Genomic DNA, 21,431 nt, shown 5'->3' on the forward strand with positions numbered 1-21,431 from the left:
TTATACAGTTGTTTTATGTCTTTGCCCTTATAGCTGAGAATATGATTTTTTTGGTTGGGTTTTTGGTCTCCAATAGGTTCTATCTTCTGAGGATTAGATGAGTTGACTAAGAAAAATTTAAATATTGTCCTCATTTTTACCCTAACTTTGATCTAAGATTTTTACTTTTTTAGAATTAGATCAGAACATAGTCTACCTAATAGTTTATTTGCACATTTCTTCATTCAGCAGCATTCATTTAGTTCCTGTTTTATATCTGATTCTATACTATCCCCTGAAGTTCAGATAAATTAAGTAACAAGCTCAGGAATGTTTATCTTATCAAGTACACACCCAAAATTCCAAAGTTAAAGAAAATACTTTGTAAAAAATATTTATTAAAGCAAATGTGATAGACCTTAACAAAAAGACTTGTTGCATTTGATTTTTTCTGTTATTATCTGAAAAACGTATTTTCCTTCTTATACTGTTGTTTTATTCTATGTAACCCTATTTTAGAATCTTGGGCCTTCTTGAAGTTAAAATCTCTCTGAAGGTCTGGCAAGTTGCTCGTAGCTTCCTCACATGCTTTTTGTGTCTCAAGACACAGTCCAAATAGCCACCTGGTGGTCAGATAGGGAATGCACCAAAATAAAACTACTGTACTCTATTCCCTTTACTAGGAAATTGTGCTCCAAGCATTTTTCCTCTTTTCCATTACCCTGGGCTAATCTCTCTTTCTCTCTTCTACATATAAAGTACTCAGTGCAGAAAAAGAGGTTTGTATTCCCTTTTCTTACCCCCTTCTTTACTGATTACACTTGGTAAATCTCTCTCCATCTCTTCATTCCATATGTTGGCTTAAAAAAAGTACCCCTAAGAACTATAATGCATTTTATATTGAGGAGTGAAAAGGCAAAATTGGAGTGTGAAATTTGGCCTAGTGTATAACTAAATCAACCTCCAGAACTCTTTTGGCCCGAAATTGTCTTCAGTCTTCTCCATAGTTTTTCCACATGTTCCTTCTTTTCTAATTAAACTGATTTTTTGTTTTGTTTAGGTTTAGGGAGATGGTTTCCATTTCACAATTTTTGGAGATTTGTTTTATTCCATATGCCTTATACATAATTAATGTTCTTTATATTTTAAAAAGTACTTAATAACAAATTTACTGATGAATGCATGCACTATTACATGTACATGGTAAAAAACTTCAAGACAAAAATATTTACATTGAAAGTAAGCTTCTCTCCCATATGAATTCCCTTCCCCCAAAACAGTAAACAGTTTTGTGTTTTTTGTCTCTTTGCAGACATTTTCTATGCATGTGCTTAACATTTTTTATATATGTGGAAGCATATTACACTCATTTATTCCATTTATCACTGTATTATGGTGATCTTTCCATATTAGGACATATAGATCTGGTTCATTCTTTTCAAAATGTTAAAGGTTACAGAGTATTCATTCTGTGTAGCATTTATGTATGCCACCTAATTTATTGGCAGTAACCAGTTCCAAACTGATAGAGATTTAGGTTTTTAGTCGTTTATAATTTATAAAAACTGAAAATAGTATCATCTTAGTAAACATCTTTGTGCATTTTGTGCATATATTTTGGCCACATAGTATATCTACTGGATACATTCTCAGGAGTAGGAATGCTAGATTGAAGGACATGTCTTATTTTTAATTGAAATAGTTGATTTACAATATTATATGTTTCAGGTATATAGTGATTCAATACTTTTATAGATGGTACTCCATTTAAAATTATTATAAAATAATCGCTGTATTTCCTTGTGCTGTATAATATATCCTTGTTGCTTATTTATTTTATACAAAATATTTTGTATCTCTTAATCCTCTATCCCATCGTGACCTTCCCGCCTTCTCTTCCCAGTGGTAACCACTAATTTGTTCTGTCCTTATAAAATTTTGATTGATATTATTTAGTTGTCCTCCAGAGATACCTACTAAATTCTACTCCCATCGCTAAGGAGAATTTCTGCATTTAAATTTCAACAGATGGCATGCACGATAAATACAAAATATAGATCCTTTATTAAATTAAGGTGACCTGAATAATTGCAGTATTGTAACAGTACTCTCCTATTTTCCACTGCCAGATATCTGTATATCACTGGTACAGTAATGGCTATAATTCCAGCTGTAATCATGAATCCAATCTATATCTTTTTTCCTTATCCAGAGTTTATTCTTAACTCTGTCTTAGAGAAGTAAGTAAGGATTACTGTTAAGTGTTTTTATTGGCATAGGAAGTTAAGTGTAAAAAGCAAAAATATTACATTTTTTGGATTACATGTCAAAGAGAAAATGTACATGGTCAAAAAACTGGCTGTTGTGTTTGACATCTTACAATTCTTATGATTTTTGTTTTCAGGAAAAACTATTTTAAAAATTGTCTATTATATATGAAAGTCTAAGTAACTCTCAGAGAATTAACAAGTAGGAGTTTCAAACTAAAAAGTAGAACTCTTTTGAGTTTAAAGTACAGGTAGAACAATAGTTAACTGAATGGAAAGTAAAAAGTAATAGACTTTGCTTTGAATGTACCTTTTGGCCTAGTCATTCTTTCTCAAATAGAAATTGAGAGGCACTGCATGTACTCTAGAGAGAGTTTTTAAAAGAAAAACATGAATTGATTTAATCTGATCTTACAACTAAAAACCTAGTTTTAATTTGTGAATGTGTCCTATATAGCATTTTTCTGTAATTTTACACATGTATTTCCTCAGAGCCTTAGTGAAACATACTACTTTCAGTTTGTCTCAAAAAAATGCTTAAAACCATGGTATTTATTTCCTTTTATAGATACAAAATCTTACCCTAATCAGTGTGGAATTACATGCTCGAACTAGACGAGACTTAGAACCAGATCCTGAATTTGACCCAATCTGTGCTCTGTTCTACTGCATCTCATCTGACACTCCACTACCGGATACAGACAAAACAGAACTCACAGGTGTAATAGTGATTGATAAAGACAAGACAGTGTCTAGTCAAGGTATTGATCATTTTTATTAATTTTATACCTACATACCCTAGGAAGTATGTAGGCTTCCCTGGTGTCTCAGACGGTAAAGCATCTGCCTGCAGTGCAGGAGGTCTGGGTTTGATCCCTGGATTGGGAAGATCCCCTGGAGAAGGAAATGCCTAGGCACTCTGGTATTCTTGCCTGGAGAATTCCGTGGACCAGGGAGCCTGGCAGACTACAGTCCAGGGGGTCCCAAAAAGTTGGATACGACTGAGGGACTAACACTTTCACTTTCACCGGAGGAAGAACCTTGTGTTGGGGCAGTTTCTTTGCTCAGGGTCTAAACCAAACAAGCATAAAGAACTCCTCTCTACCTCATGGTTAGGAACTTCCTCAAATAGTACTATTTTGTTGATTATGCATCTGTGAGTTTCCTACCATGCACATCTTATAGTCTTATTGTGTCAGATTAAAATAACTAATTCCCTGGTGTTAAACAGAACTTTAAATACTAGGATACATTCACCTTGGCTTTGATGTATATTGTTTTAGCTATTGCTGTATTCAGTTTGCCATTGTTATATTAGGATGCGTGCACCTATGTTCATGAAGAATTCTGGCATTTAATTTTCATTTCTTATATTGTGCTCATAAAACTTTGGTAATAAAGTTTTGCTAGCCTTAAAAAAAGAACTTCTCTCTAAATGTTTGCTGAGGTGGGAATAGGAGGTGTTGTATATAATTTGGTCTTAGATTCATTATTCTTGAATTACTGTTAGAAGTTAGAAGCAGTACAATATAAACAGCTTAATAAAATTTCCAATTAGCATATCTAATTTGATCTAAATATTATATAAAATACTAATTGTTACTGTTGAATTCAAATGATATTGTATCTATACGTTGGGTAGACAGTCCTCCTTATATATACATGCTGGTATTTTGTTGCTAATACAGAGTTTTTCTTTGCTTTAAGAAGTTAAGTTATGGACTTTCCTGGTGGTCCAGTGATTAAGACTCCACCCTTCCAGTGCAGGGAGTACAGGTTCAATCCCTGGTCAAGGAACTAAGATCCCACATGCCATGCAGTGTGGCCAAAAATTTTTTAAAAAAATTTTTAACTTACTACTGTAAGTTAATGGCTTGCAAACTACTTAAAGTATATTCCAATTTTGTTGATATTTCTCCATAAATACATTAAGTTCAGAGGTTTTTCATATAGGATACCACATAAGGCATTTTATAAAATACCAAGTGTTCTTTGGCAGTTTTAAATAGTAATATCTGAATTCAGTCAATTGAGGAGGAAGGTTTAACGGAACAAAACTGTTCAGGAATTTGCAGTTTAATCAATGATGTGCTTGAGCCGGCTTGTACCAGCTCATGAGCCAGTTGCTAAATTTTCATGAATTTTTTGAAGTAGTTGATGTCACATTGGTAATTTGAATTTAGCCATGGTCAGAATTTCTCATGTCTTAGAAATAGGCAAGCAGTACAAATCAGGGCTCCCCCTAACGCCCCCTCCATGGAGAGGTGCTTGTCAACGTTTTCCAGCATACCACTAATTAAAATATTTTCTACTAAGCAAAGCTCTTCCTATAAAAAGAGATAAAGTAATAAAATTTCTTTTTGGGTGACATGTTATCTAGGGAATTTTGTGAATATAGACTTTTAGTAAAATAGCTGAAAACATAAAATTTGAATTTTCAGTTGCATATTGTGCTAGAAAGAAAACCTTTAAGAAAATTTTCAGGAAACAATTATGTGTTTACTTTGGGGAAGCTGTCTTATTTTAAAATATTCTAGTTGTATAATTTTACTCAAAAGTAAGATAATATTACTTAACACAATTATATATAATAAACATTTTGTTTATTTCTTAGATATCAGATATCAGACCCCATTACTTATTAGATCTGGAATCACAGGACTACAAGTTACCTATGCTGCTGATGAGAAGACACTTTTTCAAGAAATTGCAAATATAATAAAGAGGTATTGTTTTTATTTTATGATTTTTCCAGTCCTTTTGTGCTATTGCTGAGTAATGTAGGTGAAGGTAAAAAAGAGAAAGTGAGTCACTTCCTGTGGCCCTTGAAAGAAAAGTTATTCTAGAAAGGATTTTGCTCTCATCTCCAATCACCATCATCATTTCCATCAGATTAGGGATAAAAAAAAGAATATTCTATTCTCAAGACTGAGGGGCCAGTGAAAGACAAATACTAGCTTAGCTTCTAGCTTTTTCCAGTTAGATTTTAGCATTTTTCTGTGGTGATGAAATAATAACTATAAAGTTAAATTGTATCATTGATTAAATAGGGTTCTACTCTAGGAACCACCATTTCAATACCTTTTTACTTTTTTTTTTTTTTTTTAAGAAAATGTTTTCTGAGTTCTAAACAAATCTGTATTTCCAAAATTTTGGATTATAATCTGTTCATAAATCTAGGACTATCTGGTACATACCCTTTTGTGTACATAATTTCTTAAAAATCTCTTTTGACCATTTGATGTTGGCTTTGATGCTTGATAGTAGAATCTTGTCAAAATGTATGAAAACAATGTTTTACCAAAGCTGTTTTAATTTAAAAATAAAACAATTAAGTGAATCTCTTTTGCATGTTCTCAAGAGTATAACTCTTAGTAGCGATGTGTTTCACTTTTCTAGAAACTTAAAACTTCTGCCTGTTGCTAGGTTTAGGTTTTTAAATGCCTAAAAGCAGGCTGGAAAATAACTCTTTGGATTCTGATGTATGGATAAAAGCTGTCCTTGAGCACGTTGTTAAACCCAACCCTTTCTGTTTTGCTTTGGACAACTTTTTCCTGTAAAAGTGAGATGATATACTGTATTAAAGATCAGTGATGATATTTTACTGACTCAACATCTGATTGAATCCCAAATGGGTTAACACAATCTATTTTGAAAATTAGAACCTAGAAGGGTATGATGAGGTGGGAGGGAGGTTCAAGAGATATGGGACATATGTATACTACTACTACTAAGTCACTTCAGTCATGTCTGACTCTGTGCAACCCCAGAGACGGCAGCCCACAAGGCTCCCCCGTCCCTGGGACTCTCCAGGCAAGAACACTGGAGTGGGTTGCCATTTCCTTCTCCAATGCATGAAAGTGAAGTCGCTCAGTCATGTCCGACTTGTAGCGACCCCATGGACTGCAGCCTACCAGGCTCCTCCGTCCATGGGATTTTCCAGGCAAGAGTACTGGAGTGGGGTGCCATTGCCTTCTCCGTATGTATACGTATGGCTGATTCATGTTGATGTATGGCAGAAACTAACACAATATTGTAAACCAATTACCCTTCAATTAAAAAGAATCTTTTAAGAAAGAAAATTAGAACACCAGAAAACATTTTCAAAGAAACAAAATTAGATGTCAGAGCATCAAAAAAAGAAAAAATGATATGCTACTCCCCACCACTCTAGGGAGGAAAAAAGAGGAATGTATTTTTACTATTTATAGCACTGGCGACTGGATGGATTCCCATCCACTTGAGTCTTACCATTGTCAGTCCTATCTTTTATCTTCTCACACAGCTTGTCAACATGTCAGGTACTTTCAGAGCTCATACTGCAAGCAGCTTAGGAAAAGGAACATGTAAGAGTTTTAGTCAAATACCATTTTGTGGGCCAATGCATATCTAGTAGTGTCCCTGGGCTTTGTAGACTTGTGTTCTCCTTGTTAGGTATATTCCTAGCAATAGGAGTACCTGCCAACATTGAGAATCTTGTCAGTTATTTGCAAGTGTAGTAACTTTCTTAAATGTCCATAACGTGAATTATACTAGTTGTTAAGAAAAGTGCAGTAAAGAAAACAAAATTAACTGCTGGTTCTTACTCTACATCACATGGCTACTAGGAAGAGAAGAAGAATTAAATATTAGCATTTCAATTCTGTAATGTTGTTTATGTATTACTCCAAACAACTCCCTTAAAGGTTATTTCCTTCTTAAACCTCATTTGTTGAGTACCTACTTAACACAGGCTTTGCTAAGAGCATAGGCTTGGGAGTCAGCCATCTCTGTCTTTTTGTCTTTGTCTTGAACAAGTTGCTTATCTCTCTAAACTTTAATTTCCTCATCTGTAAAATGGGTAATAGGTATTAGAATTAAGTGTGATAAAGCACATAAAACTCTTAGCCTGGTCAGTACTTAAGTATCAACTCTGTAAAATACAGTGCTAGGTGCTGAATATAAAACTGAATTAAATACAGATGCATAGTCTCAAAGAGGTTTATCGTCTTTATTTTTTCATTTACTTCCTCAGGTGGCAAACATGTAAAGTCATGTAAAGTGCTATTAAACAAGTAAAACCAGATCCACTATATTCTTGTCAAAGACATTTTTTACCTTTCTCTATTTCCTTGAACTATTACTTATACATTTCCCTAGCCTCCCTAACTTAAACAGTTTAAGTTTTGAGCCCTACCTTTTTCTTTTCCCTAGTCCATGCATTAGTCCCTCCTATCCATTTAACCTCAGAATTCGTTTTCAAGATGATTCCTTCTCCTCTCCCGATGCTCGCTGCCACTCCCCAAGTTAGAGCTCTTCCACCTCTCATCTGTACAGGTCTTAGTGTTATCTGCAATATAAATTGTGCAGCAACTTTTTTCTGCCTAAGCAAATAAAATCGTTTTCATGTTTCTGGTGCTCCCTCTCCACAATTTTGTTCTTTACTACTAATTGCATTTACTCAACCTTGTTCTTTCTGTAACTTTCAGAAACCTGGTAGAGTGAATAAAATTTACAAAAATTAAAGAACAAGTTACCAAGATTTTGTTACTGTCACCAAATGTTTTCACAGAAGAAATATGGAATCCTTGGAACTTTGAACTTGAAACAGATAGCTTATCAGCTTTGAGAGTCTTGTAAGACCGAACAACCTCTGGGTCAAAACATATATACATGATAGATCTGAAAATGTTGAAATGACACAGGTTTTCTAAAAGAACCAAATCTTTAATAAATCTATTAAGAGAAGCATTAAGGGTAACTTTTTGTTTTTTTCAGCAGTCATCTCTGAGCAGTAGTAGTTTACAAGAGACACTTGTTAACTGAGAAAAAATTTTCATAGCTATTAAAAAATAAGTGTATTGAATCAATCTATTAACCATTTACCACAACAGAGCAAGTTGCTGATTGGAAAGATAATTCTTACAATAATAAGATGTTACATGAGTCAAAGAAATTCAGATGAAGAAATTGGAAGAACTGTGTAACAGTTATAACAGAAGAGCTCTGTAATAATTTGGCATCCTCTTCATGCTTAGAAATGTATATGATAGGTACTCCAGCAACCTTCCAAAGTCTTCTCTTAAGTTCAGAATGCTTGTCGTTGTTTAGTTGCTAAGTCATGTCTGACTGTTTGTAACCCCATGGACTGCAGCATGCCAGCCTTCTCTGTCCTTCATTGTCTCCCAGAGTTTGCTCAGATTCATGTCCAATGAGTCTGTGATGCAGTCTAACCATCTCATCCTCTGCCATCCCCTTCTGCTATTGCCTTCAGTCTTTCCCAGCATCAGGGTTTTTTCTAGTGAGTTGGCTCTTGACAAAGTATTGGAGCTTCAGCAACAGCCCTTACAGTGAATGTTCAGGGTTGATGTCCTTTAGGATTGATTGGTTTGATCTCCAATGGTATGAAAATGAATGTTCAGAGTTAACTGTGACCAAATTGCAATGCCTGTTCTAAATGAGAAGTATTAAAGCTATCAGCTTCGGGTTCTTTTGTGTGTGTATCCTTCACATCTCCTATCCTTGATGATCTTTAGAGACGCTTGACACTTCTGCCCAAGTTTTTCAAGTTTAGACATTACATAGTTTTACAGGGAGATGCACTCATCATACAGCTAGTTCATCTTTGCTCTGAGAAGACGTTGACATTAATGGAAGAGTTGATGAAGTTGCTATCAACAAAAAGATGTGTTAAGATACTGGATACTATTTTAGAAGACTAATGAGCAGGAATGGTTTTGGGAGACTCTTTTTTTAAGGCTCTAGGACCTTTCTGGACTTCCTTTTAAAGAATCAGTTCAGTTCAGTTGTTCAATTGTGTCCGATTCTTTGCAACCCCATGAATTGCAGCACGCCAGGCCTCTCTGTCCATCACCAGCTCCTGGAGTTCCCTCAAACTCATGTCCATCGAGTCGGTAATGCCGTCCAGCCATCTCATCCTCTGTCGTCCCCTTCTCCTCCTGCCCCCAATCCCTCCCAGCATCAGAGTCTTTTCCAATGAGTTAACTCTTCGCATGAGGTAGCCAAAGTGTTGGAGTTTCAGTTTTAGCATCAGTCAGTCTACACTTAACCTCTGATCTCTGAGCCTAAGTCTTAGCCACATTGTTGCATAAGCCTTTGCTTTCTTTAGCTTCTCCACACTTACGTTGTAATCCTGCTCTTTGTTCCAGAATTACCAGCCACATTGCACTTTCTACCAAGAAAACACTTTTATAGGTTGGGGAAAAGGTCCATTTGGCTGTTGTATTAGATTAATAAGTTTTATTAAGTTAAGTGGTTTTCTTAGAAATTTCTTGTCCTTTTTATATAGAGGAAAGCATATATGTTATCTTTTTCTCCTAATAAGTTTGAAGGCTACTTTGTAAGTCTGTAGTGTAATAATGGATCAAAAGCAGATCACCAGATATTGAAATTTACATTAGGGAATGTATTTTATAGGGCCCTTAATGAATAGGAAAAATGAAAAGAATATTATTGCAGAGGTTCAAACCTAGTTCTTTTGACATCAGCCACTAAATCCTTCAGGATTAAAAATAAGGACATATATGTGATACTCTTATTTTTGTTGTCAAAGTACAAACTAAGGTAATTAAATACCCTTTTAAAGAAAATGGCTGTGGAAGAATGACAGAATATTAGAAAATGGTTCAAGTGTTAAGTGATATAATCTGGCAGGTTGGTCATTCCATAATTCAGAATGACTTTGAAGGCAGTTATGTGAAACCCAACTTTACAAATTTTTGTTATCTTTTACTCTGCTTTTTGGCTTTTATAAATACTAATACAACAATCAGGGGCTTCCCTGATAGCTCAGCTGGTAAAGAATCTGCCTGCAATGCAGGAGACCCCAGTTTGATACCTGTGTTGGAAAGTTCCCCTGGAGAAAGGATATGCTGCCCACTCCAGTATTCTTGGGCTTCGCTGGTGGCTCAGACAATAAAGAATCCGCCTGCAATTCAGGAGACCTGGGTCCAATCCCTGGGTTGGGAAGATCCCCTGGAGGATGGCATGACAACCCACTTCAGTATTCTTGCCTGGAGAATCCCCATGGACAGAGGAGCCTAGCGGGCTACAGTCCATGGGGTTGCGAAGAGTCAGACATGACTGAATGACTAAGCACAGCACAGTACAACAATCAAAGTAATTTAGGAACTCTGATCTGATAGCAGCATTGCAGTATTTGTTGCTCAGAAGTTTTTGTTTTCCACTTAAGACTATAGTCAGTTCTTGTCTTGCCCACACAGGTTTCCTATGAAAGTAAATCTTCCTGCTATTTTCTTGTGTTCTATAATCGAACTTTTTTTTATGGTGGTCATGTGAAAGTCCTCAGAAGTACAAAATGGCTCCTTCTGAGTTAGATGCAGATTGTCACTTTACCAGTGCAACCGTGTGACCACAGCGAGCACATTTTTTGCCTAGTTTTTGCTGTTTAGCTTCCCCACATTAATCTTATCCCTATTAATATTTCATTCTCCCATTAAACTAAGTCACCTTTCTCTTAAGTTTAGAGGCAAACTTGTCATTGTTGAGGCCTTTCTTTATGTGAGGACAAAGTCTTTACTAAAATTGGAGGGAAAGGAAGAAGTTTCCATTTCTTTCTCAGTATTACAACTGTTTAAGGACAGTAGAGCATAGAGGGGTAGAAAGTGACAACAGAATGACCTGGGAGATCATTTTCAAAATAGTATCCACACATGCCCTCATACTTCACCCCACCCCTGCCCACATTATATCTCAATTTTACCCTCATTCATGCATTTAACTGGTAATGCTTGCCTCCCACCCCAATTTTTAGCAGCCTCTTTCTCAAGTCATATCAAGTAAACACCTAATCTAAGTAGAAACTACTTTTGCTTTACAAAAGTAGCTTCAAACTTAGAACTCTAAATGCCCCATTCCTTCCTATATAGAAATTCTATAGGTAAACACTATATCACCCTTTCCCTGAGAAATATAATATTTCCTGAGAAATACAATAAAAAATAGATTTTTAATTTTGTAGTTTGTTTAATGAAGAAGCAGTCCTTCTGGTTAAAGGTTTAATTTTCTCATTTCTTCTTCAGGTATGATCCTGATATTCTTATAGGATATGAGATTCAGATGCATTCCTGGGGTTACCTCTTACAGAGGGCGGCTGCACTCAGTGTTGACTTATGCCAGATGATCTCTCGGGTGCCAGGTAGGACACTGTGAATGTTTGTTTGTTCAGCTACAGAGCAAATTATGGACAAATAAAGACAAGAGTATTGCTCTAGCCTAATTTTTAATACTAAATTGTGTAAGTTCTAGATACTATCATAACTCCACTATATAAAAATTTAAAAATCAAGAGAAGTGAAAGAAAAATACTGTAATCACTGCTATAGATACCGTTAGTATACCTGTTGTTTATTTTCCTTTCAGTCATTTTTCATATACATACGTAGGTCTTTTGGGCTTCCCTACTGGCTCAGTGATAAAGAATCTGCGTGCCAGTGCAGGCAACATGGGTTTGATTCCTGGGTTAGGAAGATCTCCTGGAGAAGGAAATGGCACCTTGCTCCGGTATTCTTTTCCTGGGAAATCCCATGGACAGGGAAGCCTGGCGGGTACAGTTCATGGGGTCACGAAAGAGTGGGACACAACTAGTGACTAAAAAACAAACAAAAGAATACAGATCTTTATTTTTTATGTAATTTTAATCATACATATATCCCATTTTTACATTATTTTAACAAAAGTATTTTTCTGCTTTATGAGATAGTCTTTATAATCATTATGAAGTACAAAACATTTCTTTGACTTGGCATACCATAATTTTATTTGTCTGTTTCTATGTTTTATCTATTTGGTGAGGGAGGAGGAGATGGTAGAGAAATACTAACTTGTTTTTTTGGGGGGGGGGGTATCAGGCTAAAAAATTACATGAATTTTGAAGTCTGTTCCTCAAAAGTGTTATTCTAATTGAAGAGGGAGACAATAATAACATTCATACCAAAATTCGTTTTTTTAAAGCATTTTTAAAATTATGTTTTCTTTATAGTTACCAAATTTTTAATAACTTTGTTTTAAAGGCCCCCTCCCCCCCCAACACACACACAAGTCTGACTAGGACAAAGTAGCATATAGTTCCAGAGGCTTAAAGGTCAAATAGAAGATTAGTAAAACCAATCAAGATACCTCCTGAAAGGGGTTATGAAGTCAACAAAATATCCAAAGTGTTGGTAAACAGAAAGAGAAGGGTTGAAGCCAGAAGATTCAAGGACAGCAAATATTTTGAGCTTTGCAAAATCTTAGGATAAAAAGATAGCTGCTTTTAGCTTTTCATGGAATTAATTTTTTGTAGCTTCTGTGTCCCTTGAGCGAGGAATAGTGATACATTTCAGTTTTTACATCATTTCATTGGGGATAGGGTTCTGAACATTGAGAATAGGTAGCATGAGTGTTCAGTGCACTTTCTAGTTGATTAATTTGTAACAAGGTATATGACTTCAGAATAATGAAATGAAACTTCCTGTCCTTTTAGAACATTCCTGAAACCACTTATGAAGTGGCATGAAACGGTAGAAAGGGCATGATTTAAGGAAGCCTAGTAAAGAGCACTAGTGGTAAACAGTTCATTCTGCAGAAAGATGACCTGGGTTCGAGCCCTGGCCAACAGGATTTGGATGTCCAACAGGATAGATTACTTAACCTATCGATACTTCAGTTTGTTCATCTGTAAAATGGGGATGTAATGGAACTTATCTCATAGGGTGATTGTAAAATACTGAGAACAGAGCCTGAGAATGTAATAAACATTATGTAGGTGTTAAGCTGAAACCTTTTTTTAAATTGATTTATAATATAGTGTTAGTTTCATGCAGTAGAGCACAGGAAATTGTACCCATTATCTTGTAATAAACTATAATGGAATATAATCTGCAAACATGCTAAATCACTATGCTATACATTTGAACAAATCTTTTAAGCATTATGTCTCTAAAATAAAGAAGAGTGGTAGGTGTGTCTACATTGTCTTTATAATCAACTAACCCAGGTTTAGAATACTAGTTTTTGTTACTACATGACCTGGGGCAAGATAAAACATTTCTGAGTAGAAAGTACAATTTTTATTTTGCACTATAGTACAAACATAATAAAGTAGCTGTATTAAAATAAAGTTCTTGGACTCAACAGACATTCAAATACCATTGTTTAGTTCAGTTGTATCTGACTCTCTGCGACCCCATGGACTTGCAGCACTCCAGGCTTCCTTGTCCTTCACTATCTCCTGGAGTTTGCTCAAACTGATGTCATTGAGTTGATGAATATACTTGTTATTCCAGAGCCTCTAATCAACAACATTCATTTATACCCAGTGTTATATACTGGAAACACATTTTGATTTCTATTCTAGATATAATTATCACTTAGAAAAACTAAACTCAGAAGTCTATATGCTATAAGAGGTACTCTTCAACTAGTTCTTTATATATAGTTAATAGAATTTCATCCTCAATACGAACATCATTAATTAACGTCAACAAATTTTCAGAGAATTGTTTAGGTTAAAAATTCTACCATTTTTTTTTTGCAAGAGATGACAAGTTTCATAATAAATGTTTTTCATCCAAACACCAAAGAATGATGTGATATTAGGTATTCATAAAAATAGCATGTAATTATCATATTTAAAGAGAAAAGGATTTATTTTAAAAATACATATGTATATATATATGTTTTATTGTTAAAAATATGTACAGTTTTCAGATACATTTATTTCACAAAATTCTTTCATAACTTAGAGGACAGAAAAACCTATCAAAATAATGATTATTCTCTTAAGTCTAATACAGAATAGACTGTGAATTACATTTAATCCTTAATCTTCATCTTCATTTTTATTATTCTCATTTTCTTACGGTTCGCTTGGAAATTTGATTTCTGTGAGTCCTGACGCAGTCTGTATTTATTTCTATAGATGACAAAACTGAGAATAGATTTGCAGCCGAAAGAGATGAGTATGGATCAGATGTAATGAGTGAGATAAATATTGTTGGCCGAATTACACTAAATCTTTGGAGAATCATGAGAAATGAGGTAAGGTACTTTATCTGAAATTTGGTTTGGAAGTAAGAGATTAGATCAGTGTAATGATTTAATCATTATAGAACATTAGTATAGCTTCCTATGTAGTATATGCTTCCTTGTGAATTACTTTTATTATACTTAAGTGTTTCAAAAACAAAAACTACTTTCTAAAATGCAAAGCTATAAAAGTACTTAACTTCATTATTGATGATTTTTACCCTGTTTCTGTCTAAGCACAAATAGCATTGGCTATGTAAGTCTATAGCTGTCATAAAATGTTATCTTGTATGTATGGAATGTTGTATAATTTTGTCACTTTTTGCTCTGAAATCCTTTTTTCACAAGGCCAGATAAATTCAACTTGGCCTTCTTAATTTATTACAGTAAGAAAAATTTAGTGTAGACGTGGGAAAGAACTTTTTGAAATTAGGATATTTAAAACCTAGCTGAATTAGAAAGGGACTTCCCTCGTGGCTCAGTGGTAAAGAATCCATTTGCCAATGCAAGAGACATGGGTTTGATCTCTGGGTCAGGGAAAATCCCCTGGAGAAGGAAATAGCAACCCACTTTAGTATTCTTTCCTGGGAAATCCCATGGGCAGAGGAGCCTATCTGGCTAGTCCATGGGGTCACAAAAGATTTGGACACAACTTAGCAACTCAACAAGAAATACTAGAAAGACAGTACTTGGAAATAGTTAATAGCACATTCCAGTTGGGTCTTTGGAGACCCAGATAAGGAGTTTTGGTAATATGAAACTATCTTACTAATATGCAATCACACTCACCAAAAATGTAAGAAAAAAGATATGTACAATAAATTGGTCTATTCTCAGATTTTGGACTTAAAATATCAGATAAAATGTTTATATTTTAAAGAGGATTCTGTTCTTCAACTACTTCCTTTTGAAACTACATTCTATTTCTAATGTACACTTATTATTTGTTGTGATCTTTTCAGGCTCTTCTAGGTTTATATAAAAATTTGAATTTCCAGGCATGTTCTCTGCAATTCTTTTGGGACCTATCACACAGTAATTCTTCCAGATAAGGAAATACACTCTTAATATCAAATTTAGGTATTCTTGTTTTTAAAAATAATTTTATTTATTCATTCATTTATTTATGGCTGTGCTGGGTCTTTGCTGCTCGAGCTTTTCTCTAGTTGCTGTGAGTGAGGGCTACTCTCTAGGTGAGGTGGGAGGGCTTCTCATTATGGTCTCGTTGCAGAGCATGGGCTCTAGGGCACAAAGCCGTCAGTAGCTGTGGTATGTGGGCTCAATAGTTGCGGTTCCCAGGCTCTTAAGCACAGGCTCAGTAGTTGTGGCACGTAGGCTTACTTGCTCTGTAGCATATGGGATCTTCCCGGACCAGGGATGGAACTTGTGTCTCCTGCATTAGCAGGCAGATTTTTTTTTTTTTTTACCACTGAGCCAGCAGCAAAGCCTTCCCATTTTTATTCTCTCTCTGCCCCATAGACCTGAAGTTATGCTCACATTTTATCTAATTTGAAAATGTACCATATATTTATCTACTTGAGGATAATTTTATCCTGTTGTTTCTTCTTAAAATATTGTCAGTACAATAATCAATGCCCCAGTGATTTCAAAAATACAGTTGACCCTCAAACAACATAGCTTTGAACTAAACAGATCCACTTATTGGCGAATTTTTTTTCCCCAATAAATACATACTGCAGTATTATACAGTCTACAGATTGGTTGAATCTGCAATGCAGATATGCAGACATGAAGAGCTAACTGTAAAGTTATAAACAGGTTTTTCAACTGCATGAGGGTCAGTGCCCCTAACCCCTGTATTGTTCAAGGGTCAACTGCAATTCCTAGTGACACAGCACAGGATATGAAAGGTACAGAGATTATGATGTATTTGTTTCATATATTCTATTATATATTTCAAACTTTAGTCTCTGATATTGCCTGGAATGAACACATAAGTGTATAAACACAAAATTAAATCATCGAGTCTTAGTTTTAGGGGTCTTTTCATTCCTGAAGATCCAAAAGGCAGCTCTAACAATTATCAGTTACTAGCTTAAAAAATCCGGAGAAGGCAATGGCACCCCACTCCAGTACTCTTGCTTGGAAAATCCCATGGACCGAGGAGCCTGGTAGGCTGCAATCCATGGGGTCGCTAAGAGTCGGACACGACTGAGCGACTTCACTTTCACTTTTCACCTTCATGCATTGGAGAAGGAAATGGCAACCCACTCCAGTGTTCTTGCCTGGAGAATCCCAGGGACGGGGGAGCCTGGTGGGCTGCTGTCTGTGGGGTCGCACAGAGTCAGACACGACTGAAGTGACTTAGCATAGCATAGCGTAGCTTAAAAAATTGCAGTTTAAAGAGTAAGTATTTTTTTCAAAGTTCAGGGCTTTTTTTAGTCCTTACGGAAGATTCAAGGTCAAGGGCTTTCTCTAACTCTAGGCTGAATATGTAACATCTCTGCTCTTTTTTTGTATCTGTGAGGAACAACTGTGAGAAAGTTATGAGTAGGGTAATTTATCCTGGTCTCCCCGAACTTTGCTAGATGAGCCAAATTAGATTATCACTTTTTTCTAACCCAAAGTACTCCTGGCAATTTGGAAATTTCCATGAAATTCTGAGTACACTTGTGGGAAGTATTGTCTTGTATCTCAGGTTGTACAGAACTTTAAGGGTTATGATTTTGGCCCTAAGAATTTCTTTATAATTATTAGAGGCCCTTAGACTATTTTTTATGGATTTAAACAGTTCCAGAAGCTCCTTTTTATCTTTATTTCTTTGTGTCTCCCTATGGCACTCAGCTATTTCTAACTCTATTATTGTTTTCTTTAGTCTTTATATTTGTTTTTAATATATTCTTTATTAAAAATAATTTATATTTTCTATTTTAAAAAAACAGAAGAGTTTGTAAAGTGAAAGTGAAACCCCCTTGTTCTTTCTAGGACACCTCAACAACAGTTGCACCACCCAGATACAATTTACAGCTGAATGGATATCTTTTTTTTAAATGTTACTTTGGATTTAAAATTTATTTTATTTTTTTAATATACTATTAATAGTTTTCACTGTCCTACGTAACTTTAACATGGAATTACTGTTATTCCCTCTAGACTCCGAATCCTCAGTAACAAAGTGCCTCTTAATAGTGCTCATGATATACTTGTTGACTGAGTGAATGAAAGAATAAATGACTCTTCCCCCAAAGGATTTTATTTAGAGGACTTCCAGATATCAACTTAATCCAGGCTTTTCAAGAATTTGCAAAGTAGGTTGGAAATAGATCAGTTTCAACAAATATTGAACTGATTCAGTTCAACAGCTATTACAGAACGCCATCTCTAGTGCACAGATCTGGGCAGATCTGTTTTAGATTTAGATCAAGTTAAGTTTTATATTAAGATTAAGGGTATAGCTGTTTCCTCTATTTTAGCAGGCAAGAAGGCAGACTATCATGGCAGATGTTGTTAGGTGGGTAGATGTGAGGGTGACAATTTGTGTAAGCTCTCATCTTGTTGCTTCAGTTTTCTTTTTTCTAATAATTTTTAAATTTTTATTTATTATTGGCTGTGCTGGGTCTTTGTTGCTGCTTGAGCTTTCCTCTAGTTGCAGCGAGCGGGGGTTACTCTTGATTGTGGCATGCAGGTTTCTCGTGGTGGCGTCTCCTTGCAGAGCACAGGCTCAATAGTTGTGGCGCATGGAATTAGTTGCTCCACGACATGTGGGTTCTTCTCAGGTCAGGGATCAAACCCATGACCCCTTGCATTGGCAGGCAAATTCTTTACTACTGAGCCACAAGGGAAGCCCCTGCTTCAGTTTTCTCTCTGAAATAAGAAACACTGTTTTTAGCTGAGAGTGAGCAGTATGGAGGGGCTCTCTGGGTTTGAAGAGAGAAGTGTCATCTAGGGGAATTTGAGAATGGTTAATTAAGAAAATATAGAAGCTAGGCTACCCAATTGAGATTTGCATCAGGAAAGTAAAGTGATACCTGCCAACTGTTCAGATTCACAGATTCAAGTACAGAGTAACAGAGGTTTAGATTTCATCACAGCTTGCAGGCAAAGAATTATGTTTTTGCTAAAATTGAATTAATTACAAAGGAATCAAGAGGGGGCAGAGAACCAAATGTTAGTGTGAGGTTAGGATTATGATAATTGACTGTGAAATTGAGCTAGGTTAGGAGCAAAGAGGTCAAGGCACCAAGGGGAGTAAACCAGAAGGAGACAGTGTTAAGAGGATGGATTGCATGAAATTATGGAGAGGATACAATTACTGGTAATCACAGGTCTCAGAGTATGATCGTTGTGTTGGTTAAGGTAATACAGAGGCACTGATGTGATTTTATCTCAGAGACTTGTCTCCTGGTAGTTGTGTAGAAGGGGAGAAGACCAGAGGTAAGGAAACCAGTAAGAACATTATTGTAGTTCCTCAAATGAAAGTTGACAGTGATATCAGGATTCACAAAACAGTTTAGAGAGTATGCAAGAATTGGATGTACAAACAAATGAAGATGTGTCGAGAATGATTATCCGGGTTCTGACATAGATGGTTTAAGATCACGTTTAGATGGGAAACTGAAGATTAAGAATAATGAGCATGAGATATCAGTCATATATCCATGTAAATATACTCAACAGACATTTAAGTAGGAAAGTCCCAATTATGGGGTAGAGTCTGGATGAGAGGTACAGCCTTGGAAGTCACATTAGAGTGTGGATGAGCTCACTGAGAAGTAAATGGAGAGAGCCAGCAGGGTTGATGCAAGCACGTTTTTGTGAATGAAAACATTTTGAGAAACAGAGGAATCAGATGCTAAGGAGGAGTAGTCAGATAAAAAGTTCTCTGGGCACATAGAGCATGTTTGAAATGAGTGTCGGGGTGGGCAGTGATGTGTATGTATACACATATCTCCCATATATATGGTTTTGATAGACCATCTGTCACTGACCCTACAGGCATATAAGAGCCAAATGAGACATAAATGATATATACATTTAGAGGAAAGACAGATCACTGTTGAGTCTTGGTGCAGAGTGAGAAGTGAGTGGGAAGGATGTACAGAGATGTTCCTGCTGTCAAAGAACACTATGGGAGATAGACTTGTCACCAATAACTGGTGTCTAGTAGGGTACAGAGTAAGCAGCTGTAATGAAAGAATACCACCTAGCAATGAAGAACGATGGAATATTGTCGCACTGAACAGCTATTGAATCTCAAAGGTAATTTTGACCAAAAGAAACCAGATAAATAATAGTACATGTTAAATGTTTCCATTTAAAGTATGGAAATATGAAGTTTTAAAATGAACAAGCCTAGACTATAACTTTGGTGAGTACTGAGTGGGAAAGGGCACAAGGCAGCCTTTCAGTGCCCTAGAAATTTCTTCATCTATGTGGTGGTTAAATGGATGTATGCATACATTACAATTCATGGGTTCACTATAAATTTGTGTTCAGTTTAGCTCAGTCGTGTCCGACTCTTTGTGACCCCATGGACTGCAGCACGCTAGGCCTCCCTTTCCATCACCAACTCCCGGAGTTCACCCAGACCCACGTCCATCGAGTCAGTGATGCCATCCAACCATCTCATCCTCTGTCATCCCCTTCTCCTCCCACCTTCAATCTTTCCCAGCATCAGGGTCTTTTCCAGTGAGTCAGCTCTTGGCATCAGGTGGCCAAATTATTGGAGTTTCAGCTTCAGCGTCAGTCCTTCCAGTGAATATTCTGGACTGATTTCCTTTAGGATGGACTGGTTGGATCTCCTTGCTGTCCAAGGGAAGACTCTTGAGAGTCTTCTCCAGTACCACAGTTAAAAAGCATCAATTCTTTGGCGCTCAGCTTTCTTTATAGTCCAACTCTCACATCCATACATGACTACTGGAAAAACCATAGCCTTGACTAGACAGACCTTTGTTGGCAAAGTAATGTCTCTGCTTTTTAATCTGCTGTCTAGGTTGGTCATAACTTTTCTTCCAAGGAGCAAACGTCTTTTAATTTCATGGCTTCAGTCACCATCTGCAATGGTTTTGGAGCCCAAAAAATAAAGTCTGTCACTCTTTGCATTGTTTCCCCATCTGTTTGCCATGAAGTGATGGGACCAGATGCTATGATCTTAGTTTTCTGAATGTTGAGCTTTAAACCAACTTTTTCACTCTCCTCTTTCACTTTCATCAAGAGGCTCTTTAGTTCTTCTTTGCTTTCTGGCTTAAGGGTGGTATCATCTGCATATCTGAGGTTGTTGATATTTCTCCTGGCAATCTTGATTACAGCTTATGCTTCATCCAGCCTGGCATTTCTGTATAAAGTTTATGTCAATCAGAACTTGTAATTGAAGACTTTGGGGAAGTGAGGAACAACTGAGAGAGTAAGGTGGTAGAATAATAGGGCCCAGGCACTTCCTCATTGTCTCCTTCCTCTTTGTCCCTTTCCTCTTTGTTTCCTGGCTCCCCTGCAGTGATTCTCTGATTGCCTCTCCCCATTCTGAAGAATTTGTTTCTGAAGTGACTAACCATTGTATATTGCACATTGACTCTATGAATGGAAAAGTGTAATCATACCTCTCATCAGCCGATTCCTTTATTAGTAAATAAATGGCCAAGGACTACAACACTTTCTTCCTTTATATTAGTTCTGGCTTTGATCTGTTGTACATAATACATTATTCCAATGTTTAACTCACTTAGATTGCCTTGTAAAACAAATAACAAACTCCTAATTCTTACTTTTAGATTCATATGTCAACTTGTGGAGTAAACCACACTAAAGATTAGAAACATTCCAAGTATCTTAATTTTAGACTTCATGTTTTCTTTTCTTTAATTTTACTTATAGCTGGGATTATAGCTGAGCATTTTTACACTTTTGTGACCCTAATAAGACCCAAAGTAGAGTCGGTGCTACAAGGTTATAATATTTTAGCCTTAATCCAATTTATGAAATAAACTATTTTATCTATTTTAATCTATTTGAAATAAAATCAACTCAGAACATAAGTCTCCCATCTGCCTCAGGTATTACAGACCAATTTCTAAAATTTTATTTAAGTGTAGTTTGAGGTCACAGAATCTCCCAGTTAATCCTTATAGATCAACTTATTACATAGGAGACTTCAAGTCTTCCCATAATGAAAGATCTGCCAGGTGATTTTTTCTGGAGAGA

General features: G+C 36.0%; 1 protein-coding gene across 5 annotated transcripts in view; it reads left to right on the plus strand.

Moving 5' to 3' along the window:
- REV3L (REV3 like, DNA directed polymerase zeta catalytic subunit) overlaps positions 1 to 21,431 on the plus strand; it is a 178,244-nt gene that overhangs the window by 116,429 nt on the left and 40,384 nt on the right. For all 5 annotated transcript variants that reach the window (XM_070795488.1, XM_070795489.1, XM_019967201.2 and 2 more), the window contains 4 exons: positions 2,815 to 3,007; positions 4,861 to 4,972; positions 11,288 to 11,403; positions 14,167 to 14,285. In XM_070795488.1, the coding sequence (XP_070651589.1) occupies positions 2,815 to 3,007; positions 4,861 to 4,972; positions 11,288 to 11,403; positions 14,167 to 14,285 (540 nt within the window). The remainder of the gene's footprint in view (positions 1 to 2,814; positions 3,008 to 4,860; positions 4,973 to 11,287; positions 11,404 to 14,166; positions 14,286 to 21,431) is intronic.

This window comes from Bos indicus, chromosome 9 (assembly GCF_029378745.1).
Source record: "Bos indicus isolate NIAB-ARS_2022 breed Sahiwal x Tharparkar chromosome 9, NIAB-ARS_B.indTharparkar_mat_pri_1.0, whole genome shotgun sequence".
NCBI classification, from domain to species: Eukaryota; Metazoa; Chordata; class Mammalia; order Artiodactyla; family Bovidae; genus Bos; species Bos indicus.